Raw genomic sequence first — 18,715 nt, forward strand, 5'->3', positions numbered from 1 at the left:
AGTTATAAAAAGAAATAAATTTGATAAAAAGTGCATTGATTGCGACTGCATTGGTGTTTTGAGGCAAAAGGGGAGGAAGGTTTATTTACTGCCAGAAAAAGTATTGACAACCCGCAGCATTCATACTCAAGAATATGATATCAGAAGACTAGAGAAGAAGAAAACGTGGACGAAAAAGGTCACCGAAAAAATGAGCCTGGCTAAACATGGAAACGCTACGGATCCACAGCAATACAGTTACCTCACACTTGGCTCAATTTTTTGGATAACGGTGATGCTTATAGGTAGCATTCTTGTTGGTATGGTGAATTTTCATCAATTTTAAGCAAATGTCGGATCTTTGGAGAGATCACGCGGTCGCACAACATTTTTGAGTTCGACCTGTAATCGAAATTACAAGAAATGCGTACAGATTATATCGATGGACTATTGCGGTCATCTGATGAGACAGTGTCATGAAACAAAAGAATTCATTCTTCCCGAACAAATTTCGATAATAAAATCAAATGAGAAGAAAATCCCTAAGTTCGATGAAGAAGAGAATCAAGTGAATCTCGACCGCTGCCGTAAGAAACAGTTTTATGATCAGAAAATTTGCCGTCATCTTTGTTCAAAGACACTGGTTTTGAGATCAACAAGGAGAACGGCGTTGTCCAACTGTGAAACGATATGTTTCCAGCTCACTAAATCATTTGATTCCGCGGGAGAAGTTTGCCCAACTCAGAAATACTGTCTCACTGGCTGCCCATGTCCTTTCTACGAGTGTGAAAAATTTGAGTCACGTCAAAAACTCATTCCTGCTTTTGATTTGCAAACTTACAAAAAAGGCAATGCGTCGGATAGCAGAATATCGAATGAAACGAATGAAGACATTGGAGCGATAACTGGTCGTTGGTACGATAGAACATTTAAATACGAAAGCTTTCCTATTATTTTGTCTGATTTTCGCGGAAACGTTAAACAGATTGATACTTCTGATTTGTTCCTTCATGAATGTTTTTCTGATATGAAATACCTATATAATTTATATAATATACATCAAGTCAATAAAAATACGAAAGTCAACTGGTGCCACTTATCTCGAAGGAAGGCACTATTTGGTCGATGCTTTTGGGAATTTGATGAAAGTAAGAGAAAATGGAGATGATACGATATTTATTGAGAATCGAAGAAATGACATGTACGTTTATAAATATTTTAATCACAGTAGTAATCTTACTAGGGGATTTTTTATTTTTCACTTTGGATCGTCTATCGGAACACATCAAATTGAGATACGTCGAGAGGATAATGGCAGAAAAGTGTTTCCAGTGGTGGTTATCTGGAAAAGGTCGAAAGAGATAGAGTGACTCAGTTACATTATTTATTTTTTTGACCGGTTTAAGTTCCCCTACCGGGCGTGATAGCAAATGCTTTTACTACGCTCCGGATTACAACTTGAACCGGTTAGAGGAAGCCCAAGGCCTCATTGCGAACAGACACTACAACGCGAAAGTTTCTTCAGTCAGCTTTAAAGGTGTTTTCTATCTAATGAGTGTTAGAATGGGGGACTACTACGTCAAGCTCTCAAAAACGATTGCATTGAACAGAATTCGAAGAAGCGAAGAATTAGAGAAAGGATGGAGAAAGAGCCAAATCAATTTTCCAGCAGAATTTCGTGACTTAGACCCTGTTCATGTGGTGCCATTGAATAGGGTTTGATTTCGTAATTTTTCTTTATATTTCATATTGAAAACTTATGAAAGATTGATGTCGGAAGAATGCTACTGATTTTTGTTTCGAGAAGTATCGAACTTTCTAATACATTGTACTCAGTGTTACTCGAGGCAGATGAACAGTTTTTTACTGTCGGCAGCGAATGGATAGGTTCACTCGTTGAATACGAAGAAGAATCCATCTGTTACTCGAAGATGTTTTCTTCGGACGATCTTTTTTACACAAATCTCGGTGGGATCATTAACGATGAATGCGAGTACTTCGTCGATGGAATCATCAATAACGAAAAAATATTCCTTCAAAATTACGTTTTTGATGTTAGATTTGAAGTAGTATTTAATTTTGGAACGGATAAACAATATTTAGTTAGTAGAAATAACGTCAATACCATATTTCGAGTCCAAATTAAATTCTCTTAAAAGAACAAATCGAGATCGAGTTCATACAGAAAAAAGCGGAGAAAAAGATGTACGTGACGAGCAATCCATTTTTCACTTTTCATGATGATGTCTTTCCTGCCTTTCAGAAAAATGCTGTGTTTCAGCGAAGATATCCTAAGCCGAGCCCATATGAGAAGACAATAATTCCGGATAAGTTATTCTCGTCGCTAAGAGAACTTACACACATTTCAACTGTTAAAATTAAAAATAATGGAACTGAATATTTTCAATTCGATATTCATCACAATAAGAATTTACGCCTTTCAAAAGAAAAAGAAATTATTGGATGCAAGTTCGTTGACGGAACGACTGTTGTCAGCTTTAGAATACGAGAAAGGGGCTCGATTTGGATTGATTCTGATTATTTTGATGAGCGATTTGTGTTAAAATTAAACAAAGATGGATTAACAAAGTTGGGCTTCCAAGTTAATTCAAATCATTCAATGGAATCGTCATTTTTCGAAGTTTTTGAGGGACTTGTTGATTTTTATTTAGAATTTATAATTCTCTTCAAAAATCTCAACTTTTAAAGATTCATAAGAAAAAAAGAGAAGTAAAATCAAAGAGTGAAATGACGGGTCTTGCAAAAATTGAAAACAAAAGACTCCGCGTTTTTAAGTCCGACCTTGCCGTTAATATCACAAATTTCATATATTCTATCAAATCAAGCCAGATAAATGTTCTTCTTCCTGAGGCTTCTGGACTTGACCGGTCATATAGTTTTATTCCTCATGGAACAATCATGAGCAGAATATTTTTGAACGCTCCCACTGCTTTTTATAGAGGAAATATTGTATCTGAATATATATATTTCTCAAGACATGCTCTTGTTAATGATCAGCTTCACGTCTTTGGAGGCATTTATGATGCTCAGAAGGTAATTTCAGCAATTTGAAATAGAGCAACGCAAATTTTCACTTATAATATTTTATACAGATTGCTCGGTTGGACAAATGTCAATTTACGGAATTATCTGTGCGACTTGGTTTTTCTTATCTCTTTGGACATACAGCGTTAACTGTTGATAAAGGAACCAAAGGTTAAATACTTTATCAAATATTAGAGCCCATGCAAAAAGTAATAAATTGGTTATCTCAGATAACTTATCTGACAAATAATATTTTTAACAAACGTATTATTTATTTTTATTTAAGCGATGATATGTAACGGTAATAAGGAGAAAGCTTGTGAGATATTTGATGGATTTACCCTGACAATAACCTTTCCCACGAAAGAATCTTACTACTATCGTGAATTGGGCCTTTACAATGGTCGTCCGACTGTAATAGGAGGACAGTTAGCAGAAGGACTAGTGCAAATGCTGACCAGTGAGAAGTGGATTTCATTGCAAGATCATCCAGAGTTAGTGAGAAAATCGTTAACGCTGTGAAATAAAGTTAAGATCGATCTTCGATTGTTCGGTGGTCAGCATGGATTCTGGAAGCCTTTTGACTATTGGAGGATCAATTTCTTCTTTCGATCAACCTTACGATAGAATCTTTCGATTGACCAACAATAAGTGGACTTCTTTAGGCTCCCTTTTAAAAGTAAAATAAGTGTATCTTTCTTGAAGCTTTCAAAACTTCATCTTTATTCATTTTTAAGAAAGTTATCTCTCCGTCAGCGATATCATTTGGCGATTCTATTTTCGTATTCCCTGGAAAAGTAAGCAAATATGTCGGAACTCAGAACTTGATTTCGGAAAAATATGAGTTTCCAATTCAAAAAATTCAACTAGGTCGAGGTCTCACCATATTTTCTCCTGTTAACTAGTGGCAAGAATGTAAAGAAATCAGAAAGAACTAAGCCTGACCCTTGAAAAAGATTCCGACGAAAATTTTCATTCAACTTATGTGATTGCCGAGCAAGGAGCAGAAAGCTTTAATCCGATTATTTTTGTTACCCCTGTAAATTACTGTTATAAGTTAAGAATCTGATATTTTACCCTCTCAGTTTAATTATTGGCTTTCAATCAAAACGAGTTTAATTAAATTAACCTTTTAAAAATAATCGATAACTGACTATATTTGATGAAAACAATTTCTAAAGCGCGTTTCCGCCGGCGAGTGGCTCATCCATCACGAAAAAGAGGTGTTGATCATCTTCAACCTTTTCTTTTCTTTTTCTCCGCCAAGGCAATCAAATCAATTCAGATCATTCCAAATTAGAGAAAATCAAAATCAAAAATAATAAAATGAAACTTCTTGGCATTTTTCTCACACTTGCAGTTCACGCTTCTTACGGCAGCGGCGATTACGATGAAAATGAAATTAGTGTTTCGATGCCAGCTCTTTCGATAAAAATACCAGGGAATGAAAAATTGCAAAGAGAACTCGTCAGATTCAGAGAAAAATTCAAGCTCGCGGATAACGATCGAAAGCGGCTGCGTTTTGAAATCATAGAGCTGCGAAAAAGCATCGACGAAAGCCGGAAACAATCGGAAAAATCGTCCGAAGAAATCAAAGAATCAATCAAGAACTCGTTCACGGAAGAAGTCAGAGAAAAGAGAAAAAACTTAGAGGAGGAGTTTAAAGAATCAATGGAGACATTTCAGTTTGAGCTGAAAAATTCGTTGGTTGATTCAGAGAATGGCTTAAATTGAGTTGAATCGAGTTTGTTTTCGTGAAAAATAAAGCCAAAAGAAAGTTGGTAAATTTGGAAACGACAGTACGCTACTAGGTTATTCAATTAATTAGAGCCAATCAATGAGTGTTTGTTTTAGCTAAATCGTTGGTTTCGATGACCTCGATGATTGACATGGTCACACGCGACTTTCAGAAATACCTTGATGACTTTCATGAGAAGATTTCGAGCCAGAATTATACATAAGGGTTTCTCATATGAGCTTCAAATGGAACATATTTATTTGTCTTCTTATTATGAAACGGCTATTAAACCCGAAATGAACTCAGTCCTGTCCTGAGCCAACACCAGTTAATCCAAGTTCTAGCCAGCCTCTGAAGTACTCCTCACCATCTCAGTCAAAGTTATCAAGACTATTTCGAAGTCTTCTTCAATAATTGTGCCTTTAAATTAATTTGCTTGATAATTGAATGAAAGCAAGCTCAAGTGAAAATTGACAACGAGGTAACTTTATTGCATATTTTAATGATAAACAGTCGTTAATTTTAGAATTCTGGCGCTTCGATTCTCAAGTGTTATCAGTGTTGCGAGGAAATCCCAATCACGAATGATATGATTGCAAGTCTTCTAGGTCTCCAACTGCCAGGTGATCTTTCATTTTAAAAGTAAAAAGCGTAACTGAAGACATAGACGACTCATCCTTGATGCAAGACAGTGACTCAACCTCAAGTACCTCACAAGCGCAAACAGTCACGACACAGTCTCCAACAACAACTAAGACCAGTTCGACTCCGAGCTCAGTTTCAAGTCCGGCATCAACTAGCACTCCCAGTACGGATTCATCCACGGCTTCTGTAATTACAGCTGATGATGATGCTTTTGACGATCACGGTACTTCCATAGGTCCGGGTTCTCATAATTTTTAAAAAATTTTTTGATATCGAAAGTCGACAACTCGAGATAAGACAATGCCCCAGTAGACGTATCAACCAATGTCGCCGACAATAAAGACCCAGAACTCAAATCAATCAAACCCAGTCCACCACCAACCAAATCCCTAGAAAAAATCTGCAACGAAGACTGCCTCAGCGATTGCGCAGAGTACCACAGAGCTGGCTTCACAAAATCCGGAGTTTATCGAATCAAACTGGCAGTTTACAAAGTAATCGAAGTCTTCTGTGACATGGATACTGATGGTGGAGGGTGGACAACAATTCAGCGAAGAGTCAATGGCTCCGTCGATTTTAACCGACCTTGGGCTGATTACAAAAATGGGAAAAGGTCGAAAAGGTCGGTACTGTTGCTTGAATGAAAGTAACGCAATTTCTCTTTAAATTGTTGCTGCTACGTAGTGATTTAAAAATAATTCTCCGGAATTGCGTCATTGCCAAAAATTAGACAGTGAAAAATTTCTACTTTTGTCCTCAGTGCCCTAGATATTCACAAATAGATCGAGGATAAATAGTTATGAGCATGTTAAATATATTTCCATCGATTCGCGCCGGAATGACGAAGTGGTTGCTATTTTTGGTCGAGCGTTTATTTTGCATCGAGATTGATATTCAAATGATTTGCTGATCCCACTTTTCACGTGAAAATGTAAAGCGGCAATAAACTGATTTAAACATTTCTTCCTCCGAGACTCAATACAATAACTTTTTTCTCTAACAAAAGAGTAAAAATTGAATGCCCGAACTATAAGTTAGGGTTAGGGTTATGACACGGATCTCAAGATTTTTCATCTAAATAACTCCTCATGTGACGAATTTGACCAATAATTTCTTGATTTTGTTTTTAATGAACGAAACAAGAGACGTTTAACTACAGTTCTTCAACTTTAATATTAAGGGGATCACTATGTTAAGCCTTGAAAACGATCATGCCTTTTCTGAGTGTGAAAGCATTTTCTGACCTTGTGAAGATTCGGTGATATCGAAGGAGATCACTGGCTTGGCCTGGAGAACATGTACAGACTGACTCGCCAGGAAAAGTAATCAAGTCTTTTTTGAACGTGAAAGTATCGTTTTAGTTGGCTTCTATTAATACTGTCTGGTTGAAAGTTTCAACGTCTAATAATAAGTTTAGATCGACGCTGAGAATAGACCTCACGGATTTCTTAGAAACGGTTCCAATCATGACCTTCTTTTTTCCATTTTTGAAATGACAGTAATGAACCATTTGTACAGGAAACTCACGCTACGCCGAGTACGCGCGCGTCCGAATCAACTCGGAGAAAATGTTCTATCAGGCGCGGTTCTAAAGGGAAAAATACGAAATCACGTGCGTGAATAGTCAGAATAGCCTTTTTCGTCAAGTGTACGTAAGTTGATCGCTTATTTCTGTCGGCTGCCACGAGGTGGAAAAATTAAACTTTTCGCGTCATCGTGGAAAATAAAGCGCGCGCTTTTCCGAAAAAGGGGAAAAACTCGCTTATCATCGTTGACTAGATCTAATTGATAACTGGAACTTCCAGGGTAATTCTCAACGGGAATTTATAATTGATCGTAAAAATCATTCTTCTTATTAAAAAAGGGATGACTCTTCAGGGGAATATGGAATCTCTTAAAATGGGGTTGGGTTCGGGTCAGGGTTAGGGTCCCTAACCCTAACCCCCGGAATCGGCAACTTTCACTTGAAATAACTTTCGTTTGGCCTTATGGATTAATATAATTCAAATTGCATATAGAAGTTTATACCTTCATTGCAATTCGCAAGTAGCTTTACTCATTTTGAAATGTCAAACATGCACTCAGGGGCTCTTGAAAAATTCGAATTTTTGAAAAACGCCTTTTAGGGGTATTTTCAACGCGAAATAACTTTTTATTGGGCTTTTGCTTTGCTCTAAAAACTAGAGGATCAAGAAGAATGGACGCTAATCTACAGTTGCAAGTAGCTTTAGCATGATTAATCAAGTTATAAAATTTTTTTCCCATGAAAAACTTTTCAAGTCCATTTATGCCAATTTTCGGCATTAAATTGCTCTCTAGCGGCAAATAACGGCCGAAAAATTTTGTGCGGTCATTATATTCTTAATCAGTACATTCTAAGCTTTCTATAGACCCCTTATTTGTCTATTTTCGATGACATTGAAAAGTCGAAAAAAATACGATTTTCACACTAAGTACAATTTACATGCATTTTTGCAATTTTCGAAGGGCAAAATTTCGGGTTAAGATGTTTGTTAGGGGGTACTATAATACATAAAAATGATCCTCAGATAACGAGGAATCTAAATATGCGACAAAGGGACCCGTTATTAAGATTTGAAATTCCGGGGGAGGACCCCTTAAGGTTGGGTTAGGGTTAGGGTTAGGGTTGGGGTTGGGGTTGGGGTTTTGGGTTTTTATTATTGTTAGATCCACGAAAAAGCTAATGGTTTGGGGAAAATACTCTGGCACAGTTCAGGACTCTCTGGAACGGCTCAATCTATTTTCAATTCAATTTTGCTCATCTTTTTTAATTTTATTTGCGATTAAATTTTAAAACAATAGAGCAAAAGCCCCAAAATAGCAATACTCGTCCGCATTCGACCATAATCAGAAGAACTTCACTACATTCGATAGCGACAACGACAATTACGGTGGAGATATTATTTTTAACCCAACCGAAGCAATTATTTCTCAGAGAAGGGAAATTGCGCATCGCACTACAAAAATGGCTGGTGGTTTGACAAGTGCTTCGCTGCCAATCTCAATGGGAAATTCTACCACGAGCCGTATGAAAACAAAATGAGGGATGGAATTTACTGGGGTCGATGGCCAAACAAGCTGGAAGGGAAATACATGGTCTTTACTGTAAGAATCTCATGAGCAACCGGGTTTTGACAAAGTAATTTTAGTACATCGACATGAAAGTTCGACCAGAAGATTTCAAGTCAGCGGCAATGAAAAACGCATAGAAAAGAGAATCTCTTCCTTTATGTACAAGAACCTTCTCTGTAAATACAAAAAGCATACGAACGAAAGAAAAAATCATCTGAGAAACGCGTCAGAAAGGGACCTTCCGTCAGAGAGCAAACAAAAAAGTCAGACGATGGTTTCCTTTCGAACACGTTCTCTTCATACTTTTTTTTGAGAAAGAGAGTGTTCCAAAAATAGTTCCGACAGCTGACGAGAGTGATTAGGATTTAGGTCATATTCAGGTAAGAAAAGGTTCTTCGAGAAAAGGCTAAAAATTTGATTTTTTGATTATTTTGAAAAGAAAACCTCTTATTGAACTTTCAACTGTCAAAAATACTGAGTCCAAAGTTTCCTAGGTACTGTACGGGGAGGGTATTTTTTGCGTCTCGTCACTTCCTCTTCTGTTATCAGCGAAATAAAGTACAAGCTCGCGCAGACTTTGCACTACTGGGACCAGGTGATGGGCACGATCGCTACCCTCCCCTGCTTGAAGCGTGCTTTGCTTCTTGTGGCATTTTGAAAAAAAGTGAGAAAGAGACAAAACACGTGAGTGGACCCACAAGCCTCGAGGCTAGGACCCCGAGAACCCTAAAAATAGCCAGGAGGGGTATTTTTAAACCCACCAGCCAACACGCGCGCAAATCCAAGGGCACAAACTTTTCACACGCAACCCATGAGAAGGAATCGTTAAGGGTGTACCCAACGCTTTTCACGTTCGAAATTATCACAATAATCTCGATCCCTTAACCCTTAGAGACCTCCATAATTTGCTGGCAACGCACTTTTTTACCCGTAATTTAAATTAATGAAAAGATCATTTACGCTTTTTTTCACGCGTATTTACGAACAACAGGTGGTCTATTTTTAGGTGAGATACAAGTGATTTGCAATTTGTTTTTTACTCAAAGATATTTTGCGCTAAACTTGTCACCTTTTCCGAATAATCAAAAGAAAGGAGCATGTGTACATAATCCTATCTACAATTGCAATTTGCAACGTAAGAATTTATCAAAAAAAGCCGGCAAGAATGTTCTATTTTTATCTGAAAATTCGGAATAAAGGACGATTTCATAAAATCAGGCGCAGTTCTTGATCCTTCGAGTTTGTCAGTCAGACAAAATGTCAAGGGATCATGCTCGGACTTAAGGGTCTCAACAGGGGTTAAAATCGCTGGATGGGAATTCCTAGGTTGACATTTGAAAGGAATTTTATCGGTAGAAAAATGATTATGATTTAATTTGAACTGATAATGACATTTTTCGAGCAGAATCGGAACACCAAAATATCCATTTTTTCAAGGAGATAATTTCAACTTGCGATAAGCTCAGCAGGAGCGCAAGATGACGCATTTTAAATGTGATAAGAACTTTTTCAGCAGTTTGCTTTATTGACTGCTAGAATCGATGATTTATTAACGATGAAACGTTGTTTATCGCGTTAAAAAGATGTTCTGACGTTCTCCGAGTATCAGATTAACTCTGGGATTAAAAATATCGTCCTATTTTGAATCTGGAATCTGGAAGTTTTTAAAAAAAGAAAATCTGTCCGTTCCAGCAAGGCATCATTTTGTCCGGCGTTATTTTTAAATCCGGGCGGATCAGTTTCTTTAATTTATATTTAACTCGCTTCTGTAAATCAAGTTCGATTGACGATCTGTCCAAAAGTGTCAATTATCGGCAGCGTTGCCACTCATAATTATCCATTTTAAAATGTCATCCAGCGACTCAGAGGTCGAGACCTCATAATCCCCTTCGTACGTATCTTTTATACAATCAATAATTGTCTGAAAACTGGTCAATAAGCCTGGAAATGTTCTTTATTATCAAAAAAGGGACGCACCTTATATAGGGCCAGGGGAGCGAAGCTCTTAGGTTTAGGCCTTAGGTAGGGCCTCTAACGAAGCGGGAAGCTATGCGGGCAAAGCCCATTGCCAATGGGCCATTGGTTAGGGTTAGGGTTAGGGGCAGCCCGAATTATAATCGTTCTTACTAAGCAAATATGTTGAAAAATTGAAGGTTTTGAAAGCTTTTATGGCAATTTATCTTGGTGAATTATTAATTTAAAGCAGGAGAAAAAGTGTCCGGCTGTTTTTTTTCTTCTTGTCTAGGAAAAAAGCGGAGTTCCGGTTCGTGGAAACAATTAGATTACGATTGCGTGTTGTGTAGCAGTTCAGGTTGAGTAGCGGTCTTTCAACTCAGAATTCGTAATTACATTTTTGAAGCGAGTTTATGGCTCCTGGGTCTGATTTTGTCGTTACAAGTTAACTCAAACTACTACACACCTCAGCATAAGAGATAGCCAGCGATAACTAACTACCGGAAGAGGGAGAGAGAGAAAAATATATAGATTGTGTTATCTACAGGAATACAAAATAAGAAAGAAGTTTATACAGAGAGATTTTCTTCGACAAAGAATTAATTCAAGGTTTGAGGCTTTTCATTGATGAATTTAAATATTTTTCCCTGAATATAAAGTGTTTCATCTCTTAGCTATCATCTTTGTAAGAAAAATTCAATCAAAGAACAACACTGAGGCACTTAAAATCTTAAAGAAAGTGATAAAGAAAAAAGGTGCAAAAAAGAGCATATCAGTATTTTCTCTCTTGTCTATCATTTGCCCTGGCTTTTTGAGCTCTCGGAAACAGGGCACACTTGTAAGTTGGTAAGTTGCGCGCACCGCCGATTACACAAAAGCCTAGAGCTGATAAGGGGTCGTACTGATAAGGCACGCGGGAATTGGGACAATTAAGGTTTTCACTTTTCAATTTAAAGGGGGCCTAAATATCGATGTTTAATAATTAAGATTGTTGTTGATTTTTGTTGTTTTTATTAATCGAAGGTGGGCCTGTTTAGTAGCGGAAATAAGGTTCACGATTTATGATTTTTACAAGCTTCGGCCGGATGATACAAGGCATTATGCTCAGATGGTCAGCTGACGAATCTGAGGCACTCTTGCTGAGTGTTGATTTATAAAGCGAAAATGTAAGAATGAAACGTTCCGGAAACAGGAACGAGACATATAATGAAATGGATGACTCCAACGGGTATTCTTCTTTTACGATACATGTCATAAATCTTATCTGAAAACTCACACAGACAAAAAGAAGAATATTATTTACTTATTACGACCAGGCTTAGCTTAAAATCATTATTTTTCAAATGGGACTTATTTGTCTAGCGAACAAGGATAGTCCCATTTCTTGTCTAATTGTTTTCGCCTCGCCTCGTAATGAAAGGTTTTTCGCGTTTTGAAAACTTTTCCAAAATCGTGTTCAAAATAAATCCTTTCTGGTGTAAAACCAAATTTTGCGCAAAACGCGCTGGGCCTTTTGATTTTCGTGATTTTCGCGCGAATTCTAGTAAACAGTATTTTGAGGAAATAAGGAGCTTTTGAGATTCTTGGCTGAGCAGCTAGTTATAAAGTGTGATGATTTTAAAGTTATATAAAGCCCGGAACAAGGGATTTGGCGCTAGGCGCAGAATTACGCTTGTTTTGGTTCGGTGGTGCTCGCACCAAGCACCAGCTTCTTTCTCCAGCCACCTTTCTGGAGAAGCAGCCATCTGCCAAAAGTGCGTCTGACTAGCCACTTGAGCAAAGACCTTCAACAATAAAAATTTTCTTATAAGAGCTTTTACCCGCGCCCTTTATCATCAGGTAAATTTGATAGGAAGTGATATCAAGGAAAACCGAAAAATTATCGGAGAGTCCAAAATTTTCTTAATTTTTTCGGACAGGACATTATTTTTCATAGCTTTTTTAAAGAATAAGGCTCATTAAAATTTTCTTAATCCGTCAATCCTGACCTCTAGTCCTGTAAAATTCTTCTTGTCCCTCAATTTATCACCTCATTTTGTGAACAAAACAAGCTTCTCACGGTTGTTTCTCTCGGGAGCTTATAGAAGTGCCTTGGGATTAGGAGAGGGGCTCACGCGAAGCTAAAAATAGAAAACTGTAGCGGACTTCCGGCGCGAGGGTTTTTGATTAGGACAAGCGGAAATTACTTAGAATTGATATTAGAAAATGTAATGAAAGATGGGTGAGAAGATTGTGACTTTACAGATGGGGGAGAGCGACCAGCTGGTTTTAGATTTTTATCAGGAGTAAGGGAGGCTCAACAGATTGTGAGAAACCAGATGCGCATTTTTATGAAAAAATATATAAAACTTTTCTTGATTGAAATTGTATTTGACATTTTCTAAACTGATCTTTCTTCTAAATATTATTCAAAACCCTTTTAGTCGACATTTTAGAGTTTTAATTTCAAAGAATCATGTGATTCATGTGCAATATCTTTATCATAAATAATGTTTTACCTTTGAAGACCCATTTTTTATTAGAAGATAATCAGTAGTTATCCACGAATATACAGTGATAAGCTTTCCCCCCTCAGCAGGTTCTTCTGACCGGGTTGTAGCACCATGGGCGATGGGGATTGGTTAGCGCTGGCCCTGGCTTGGACCCATTTGCGCCCCCTTGAATGCGGTGGCGCCAAACGCGCTCGCCGTCTTTCCGCTTCCCCTCTCCATGTTTCCAGCAGGATTCTATAAAACACCTCTCTCCTCTCGTATTTTAACACAAATCAAAATACCCAAAAATAGCCAAAAGCATCCCTTTTTCGAACGTGAAATTGAATAACACTAAAAGCTTAAAGAAAAACAGCAAGAGAGTCAAGTCAATTTTCAGAGCTCAAGAAACCTAAAGAAAAGACAGCGAAGAAAACATGGGAAGAAAGAAAATCCAGATATCAAGAATCGCCGATGAGCGCAACCGACAGGTAGTAAGAAATAATCTTCCCCCTTCTTAACATTTTTCAGGTGACATTTACAAAACGTAAATTCGGACTCATGAAGAAAGCATATGAGCTCTCGGTCCTGTGCGATTGCGAAATCGCTCTCATCATCTTCAACAGGTACAAAGACTCTCCCCGACCTTGCTATAACTTTTCTTTGTAGCTCAAACAAGCTGTTTCAATACGCCAGCACGGACATGGACAAAGTCTTGCTCAAGTACACTGAGTATTCCGACCCACACGAATCTCGAACCAATTCCGACATCGTCGATGTAAGTCCTTCTCTTTCACGATCCGTTCTAAAACTTACCTTCCTCAGATGCTTCACAAGAAAGAGCACAAGAGTTGTGACTCCCCCGACTTGCTCCAGGACTCGTACGACTCGAACAAGTACTCCAAAATCTCCAACACCGATGCCTACGGCTCCGCTCCTGCACTCGATCACATGGTAAGAAATGAAAACAAAATGCTCAAAATCCTGAAATTTTAATTTTCGTATCAACAGGCCCCGACTTCCGTGTTTTTCAAAAAGCAAGGGGGCTAAGTAACACACACAGCCGTCAGTGGTTTATACATAATTTCCCGCTTCCGCAATGATGGGAAATTCGGAAGTGCTAATTTCCGATGAGCAGAACACGCTCTCTGGACCACCCACTGAATTATTATTTCATTCTTTTAGGCGGTGAACCCTCAGCATCTCTACCAGCAGCCGCCGCTCTCCTATTTACCCAACAGCTTGTTACATGTGAGTACTCGGCAGCTCAATTTTGCCCAAAATAAGGCCATCTCAAGGCGCACTTGGCCACTTAGACGCTTTCATTAATTTCTACATTTTCAGGCTCAGCACCAAATGGATCAGCAAAAGATGCTCTCTCTCAACGGCCGTCACTCTGTTTCTCCTCCGTCCAACTCTTCTTCCAGCCCATCCCAACCAGCAAGTAAGTCTCCTTTCCCTTTCGTTTTCCTTTTTCATTTCTTGAAAAAGACGGCTCGGTGCCGGGTGCTTTCCAATTTTAGAACTTCTTTACTCAACTAATTAGTCATTTTTTCAGATGATTCTGGCATGGTCAGCACTGGCGCAGATACAGGCAGCGCATTGAGCTCGACCTACACGGACTTGGACTCGAACAAAGACTCATCAAAGGACAACCAGCAAAACGGACAACGGCACGCGGCAAACAACGGACAAATGACCTCGATCATCGGACAGAACAACGCAATCGGCAACGGACAAGCTACAGTAACGAACGGACAGGCAAACGGATCACCACAGGATGTGCAGGAACAACTCAGACGAAAGTCGCCAATGCGATCTCGACCGGACTTACGTGTTCACATTCCCGCATCGTCACACGCTCCCACCGTAAGTCCCCACTACTGTTTTTGATAATAACAGGACAGTTAAAAAGACCCGAGTCTAAATTATCTCTTCAGTTGAATCCATCTCTCGTCGGCCAAAGCTCTCTCCAGAATCCCTACTCTCAAGTGCTACCAACATACGGATCAGGTAAAATCAATAGTTTTTCTTCATCAAATTCATTCTTTTTCTTTAGATTACATGCTCGGACAACCCCACCTCGGCGACATCGGCTTCAATTCTCCCTTACTCACTAGCTCGGCCTGGCCTCATCCAACTCCTCTTCATCCTTTGTCAGTAATGTAAGTTTTGGAAATATAACTTGGAATGAGTATTAACACATGGTGTTTTAGGAAAGACGAAATGAGCGGCATGAATGGCAACGGCGAGTCAACCATCAAAGCGGAGCCGGGCAGCCCTCTCAACGGAAGTGATGAACAAGTGTCCCCGCAGAGCATCACCCATTCTGGGTAAGTCTCATTCCCAAGCGGTAATTAAATTGCGCAAAAATTAACCGACCACCAAGTTCAAATTTTATATCATGGGCTCCACGTCCGGCTGCTCTTTTTTCCACACCACTGGTGTTGGATGAGCTTGGGAATAACCCCTCCCTACCTTTCCACTTTTGATTTATCATTTTTTCCGTAGCCATATTCTTTTTTATTTCATCGAAAGTCATCATTAGTGTACAGAAGGGTGAGATATTTTCAAATAAAAATAAAACGGAATTGAATTTCTTTAAAAATAATAAAAAATCGGACGATATTTTTCGGTCATATTAAATCGCCCCTGTGCCAAGGTCAACCCTTGTTTATCTCGCGGGGTATCTTGCGTGGTATAATTAGACTCGGAAAACTTAATATTTCACGTCTTTCACGCAAATATCCGTCTCACCGTCGTATTTCCCGATCGTGTTTCCATCTATATGACTTTCCAAAACGGTTACCACGGGATTTTTTCAATTCACGTTTTTCCTATTTCAAAAAAAATCAATTCTCAATTGATCAATTTCTTCAGAAACTCGCCCATCGCAAGTAACCACCTCCAATCGTCCTTCCACCCGTCTTTCCACCACCAGCACCAATCCCTGCACCACCAATCACAGCATCTGATGGAGCTGGGCTGCGCGAAGCGACCTCGCCTCGACCACGGAGTCGTCCCCAGTTGGGCTTCCTAACCATTTAATGTGCTAATTTATCAACTCAACTTTCTTGTTCAAAGTGCGACCGCTACTCTCTGCAAAAAACAACCACCGTTCTCGTCAACGTCAACTTTTCGTAAACTTGTAAAAATCTATAACAACCAAAACCAAATAATCTCCCTTTTTCTATCTCTCTTTTGATGTGCTACTACCTTCTATTTATTATTCTTCCTTCCTCTTTTATGGAAGTTTATGTTTTTGTAAAAAATGTTAAATACAAAATAAATAGAAAAGGCTGATTTTGTGATTTAAACTCGCGATTCTTTGACCTTTTGCAAAATTGTTTGGCAAGTCTTATGTAAACCGAGAAGAAAAAAGAAGGATGTATAGATTTGCAATGAGACGAATAAGAGAAAGCTTTCTCAATTTATTAATAGGCTAGTGTTTATTTTCAAAAATACAAAATTAAATTCAACCTTGAGTCTGCTTTCAGGAATTTTACTTGGCAATAAGATTGGAAATGTTCTCCTCAAGGTAATTATTATATTTCCGGCGGGTGGGGAAGGGATTAAAATTTAATCTCGTAGAAGATGTTTTTTGTGTGTTTTTTAGAAAAGATCATACTTTGAATTATCTGTTGTTTAGAGACAGCGATCTGTTTGCGAAAACAAAGTTGCCGGTTCTGGATCAGAAAAATTAAGGCACAATGCAAGCGTTTTGATTGGGATTTATTCCACTGATGAGCTCCTTCAAACCCGAGGTCGGGCAATAATGGATACTTGGTACAACTCTGTCGATAAAAATCAAGCTGAAATCGTCTTTTTCGCGAATTCGACGAGTCCAAAAATGAATATTGTTCAACTACCGGGTGTGAGCGACCATGACTATCCGCCACAAAAGAAGTCGTTTCGCGCATTGCAGTATATTCTCAAAAATAGAAAGGACATCCATTGGTATTTGCGAGCAGATGATGATATAGTCATAAACTGGTCGAATCTTCAGCAGTTTTTGTTCTCACTTGACCACGAAAAATCCTACCTGATTGGAGCTCCTGGCTTTGGAAAACATGAAGAGGACTTTATTCAAGAAGGCTTTGCATTTTGCATGGGTGGGCCAGGAGTTCTAATGTCGAAAGGATTACTTGACAAACTGAGGGGAAGAATCAATGAGTGTCAAAACAGTATACGCATGGGTTTTATACTGTCGTTCTAACAAATCTCATATCATCGATAGGGGTTATTCATAATAACTTTTTATACAAAACCGACAACAGTAACAGAACACGAAGACATAGAGCTAAGCCGGTGCATTTACCAACTAGGAGAGGGATTTTAATATTTCTATATCTCAATTATCTTTATTTATATCTCCTTCCTCATTGTCAAAAACACATGTGAGGCGCAATTAAATCCACCACTCAGCTGAAACAATGTGCACAAAAGCAACGGATGTGCAGAGCTATTTTTACCAACACTACGTGAAGCAAAAGAGTGGAACCGACGCTCAGAACTCCTATGGAAGAAATATACATCCAGCAACGGGCAGAAAAAGCTAAAAATAAAGAACGAACAATGCATTTTATATCCGTTTTCAAGACGATCTTAGACCTTCTACAAAGCGAAACGCACTGACTCTCCATGCAAATAAAGACCCACTTGGACAATTCAACACTTACCATGCCATTCTTCAATCGAAAATTGCAATTCTAAATGCTAGAATTCTCCATCTCAAGACATCGATCAATTCGACAATTGAAGAATCTCCGATAAAAAGAGTCAGAAGTGATGAAATCTGGACTTTTACGAATCGCTTCAAAACATATCGAATCAACCCGTCCTTAGCTCAAATCGTCAAAAATGAGCCGCATTCAGTCAAAAATATTCTTGAAGAAAAAATAGAAGGAAATTTGAGAGTCAAAAACTTCAACACAAGAGTTCTTTCAGATCGAGTAGAACATATTGTTAGATACCGAGAAGATAAGAACACTGGACCTGGAACTTCAGAGCTAAAAGTTGCTTATGCTCAGAGATCTCTGGACAAAATCATCTTCAACGAACGAAGCCCGATTTCGCTGAGAAAGATGAGTGGCGAGAAGCTTGTTTTGATAACACCCGTCTTAGGAAACAGCTTTTTACTGGCCTTTTACTTCAGCGGGTGATTTTAAATAGCTGAGGAAAGGGAGACTCGATTCTTTCGAAAAATTTCTCGACCGATTTTTGCAAATTCGGGCAAAAATGAAAATAGAAATTGAGCTTGTCGTGGCTCTTTTCTCGTCGGATACAGTGTTGGAACGATTAATTACAGCAATTGAGCGAGTGGAAAAGGATCAAGGTGATCCCCACGTGGTGCGCTTCGTTGTTGTGGACGGTGCTTTTTCCAGAGGCCGGGGGATCGCCCAAGCGATAGACGCCGTCCATGGAAACGCGCTGTGTAAGCTCAATTACCGAATATTACAAAATAAGCGATTTAGTATTTTTCGTCGACATCGATATGATCCTTAGCCAAGAAACACTAGAATCGGGAATCACGTTGACGGTTCCTGGCCAAGTTTATTTCCCAATTTTCTTTTCGATCTTCGCTCAAAAATGCCGTGCCCAGCAAAGCGTATCAGAAACAAATGGATTCTGGCGGATATATTCGACTGGAATGGTTTTTATTTTTAAACATGATTATCTGAAGACCGATGGCTTCGACTTGACAATTAATTCTTGGGGACAGGAAGATCTTAGATTCACTGAAGCGGTCATCAGTGCTAAGCTCAAAGGAACGATAAGATAGTGAGCTTACAAT

General features: G+C 38.7%; 3 protein-coding genes across 4 annotated transcripts; all 3 read left to right on the forward strand.

The window, feature by feature from the left end:
• The first annotated feature begins 5,215 nt into the window (after positions 1–5,215).
• On the forward strand, positions 5,216–8,771 carry LOC145698109 (fibrinogen-like protein 1). The gene is made up of 10 exons (XM_081775313.1): positions 5,216–5,243; positions 5,289–5,385; positions 5,430–5,642; positions 5,705–6,013; positions 6,660–6,729; positions 6,825–6,857; positions 6,924–6,987; positions 8,250–8,319; positions 8,364–8,533; positions 8,578–8,771. Exons 2-10 carry the CDS (start codon positions 5,352–5,354, stop codon positions 8,635–8,637), a joined length of 1,023 nt encoding a protein of 340 aa, XP_081631439.1. The 5' UTR covers positions 5,216–5,243; positions 5,289–5,351; the 3' UTR covers positions 8,638–8,771.
• A 3,431-nt stretch (positions 8,772–12,202) lies between these two features.
• On the forward strand, positions 12,203–16,224 carry LOC145696174 (uncharacterized). Of its 2 annotated transcripts, XM_081773170.1 has the most exons (12): positions 12,203–12,292; positions 13,322–13,412; positions 13,453–13,547; positions 13,591–13,699; positions 13,747–13,875; positions 14,107–14,172; positions 14,266–14,365; positions 14,468–14,790; positions 14,862–14,934; positions 14,981–15,086; positions 15,138–15,254; positions 15,802–16,224. In XM_081773170.1, exons 2-12 carry the CDS (start codon positions 13,359–13,361, stop codon positions 15,959–15,961), a joined length of 1,332 nt encoding a protein of 443 aa, XP_081629296.1. In that variant the 5' UTR covers positions 12,203–12,292; positions 13,322–13,358; the 3' UTR covers positions 15,962–16,224. The 2 variants fall into 2 exon arrangements, with proteins under 2 accessions (XP_081629296.1, XP_081629297.1); XM_081773171.1 differs by lacking the exon at positions 12,203–12,292 and having other exon boundaries at positions 13,190–13,412; positions 14,480–14,790.
• A 391-nt stretch (positions 16,225–16,615) lies between these two features.
• Positions 16,616–18,703, forward strand: LOC145698110 (chondroitin sulfate synthase 1-like). Its single transcript, XM_081775314.1, has 4 exons — positions 16,616–17,117; positions 17,869–18,023; positions 18,094–18,355; positions 18,396–18,703. Exons 1-4 carry the CDS (start codon positions 16,697–16,699, stop codon positions 18,701–18,703), a joined length of 1,146 nt encoding a protein of 381 aa, XP_081631440.1. The 5' UTR covers positions 16,616–16,696.
• The last annotated feature ends 12 nt before the right edge of the window (positions 18,704–18,715 follow it).

This window comes from Oikopleura dioica, chromosome 2 (assembly GCF_907165135.1).
Source record: "Oikopleura dioica chromosome 2, OKI2018_I68_1.0, whole genome shotgun sequence".
Taxonomy (NCBI): Eukaryota; Metazoa; Chordata; class Appendicularia; order Copelata; family Oikopleuridae; genus Oikopleura; species Oikopleura dioica.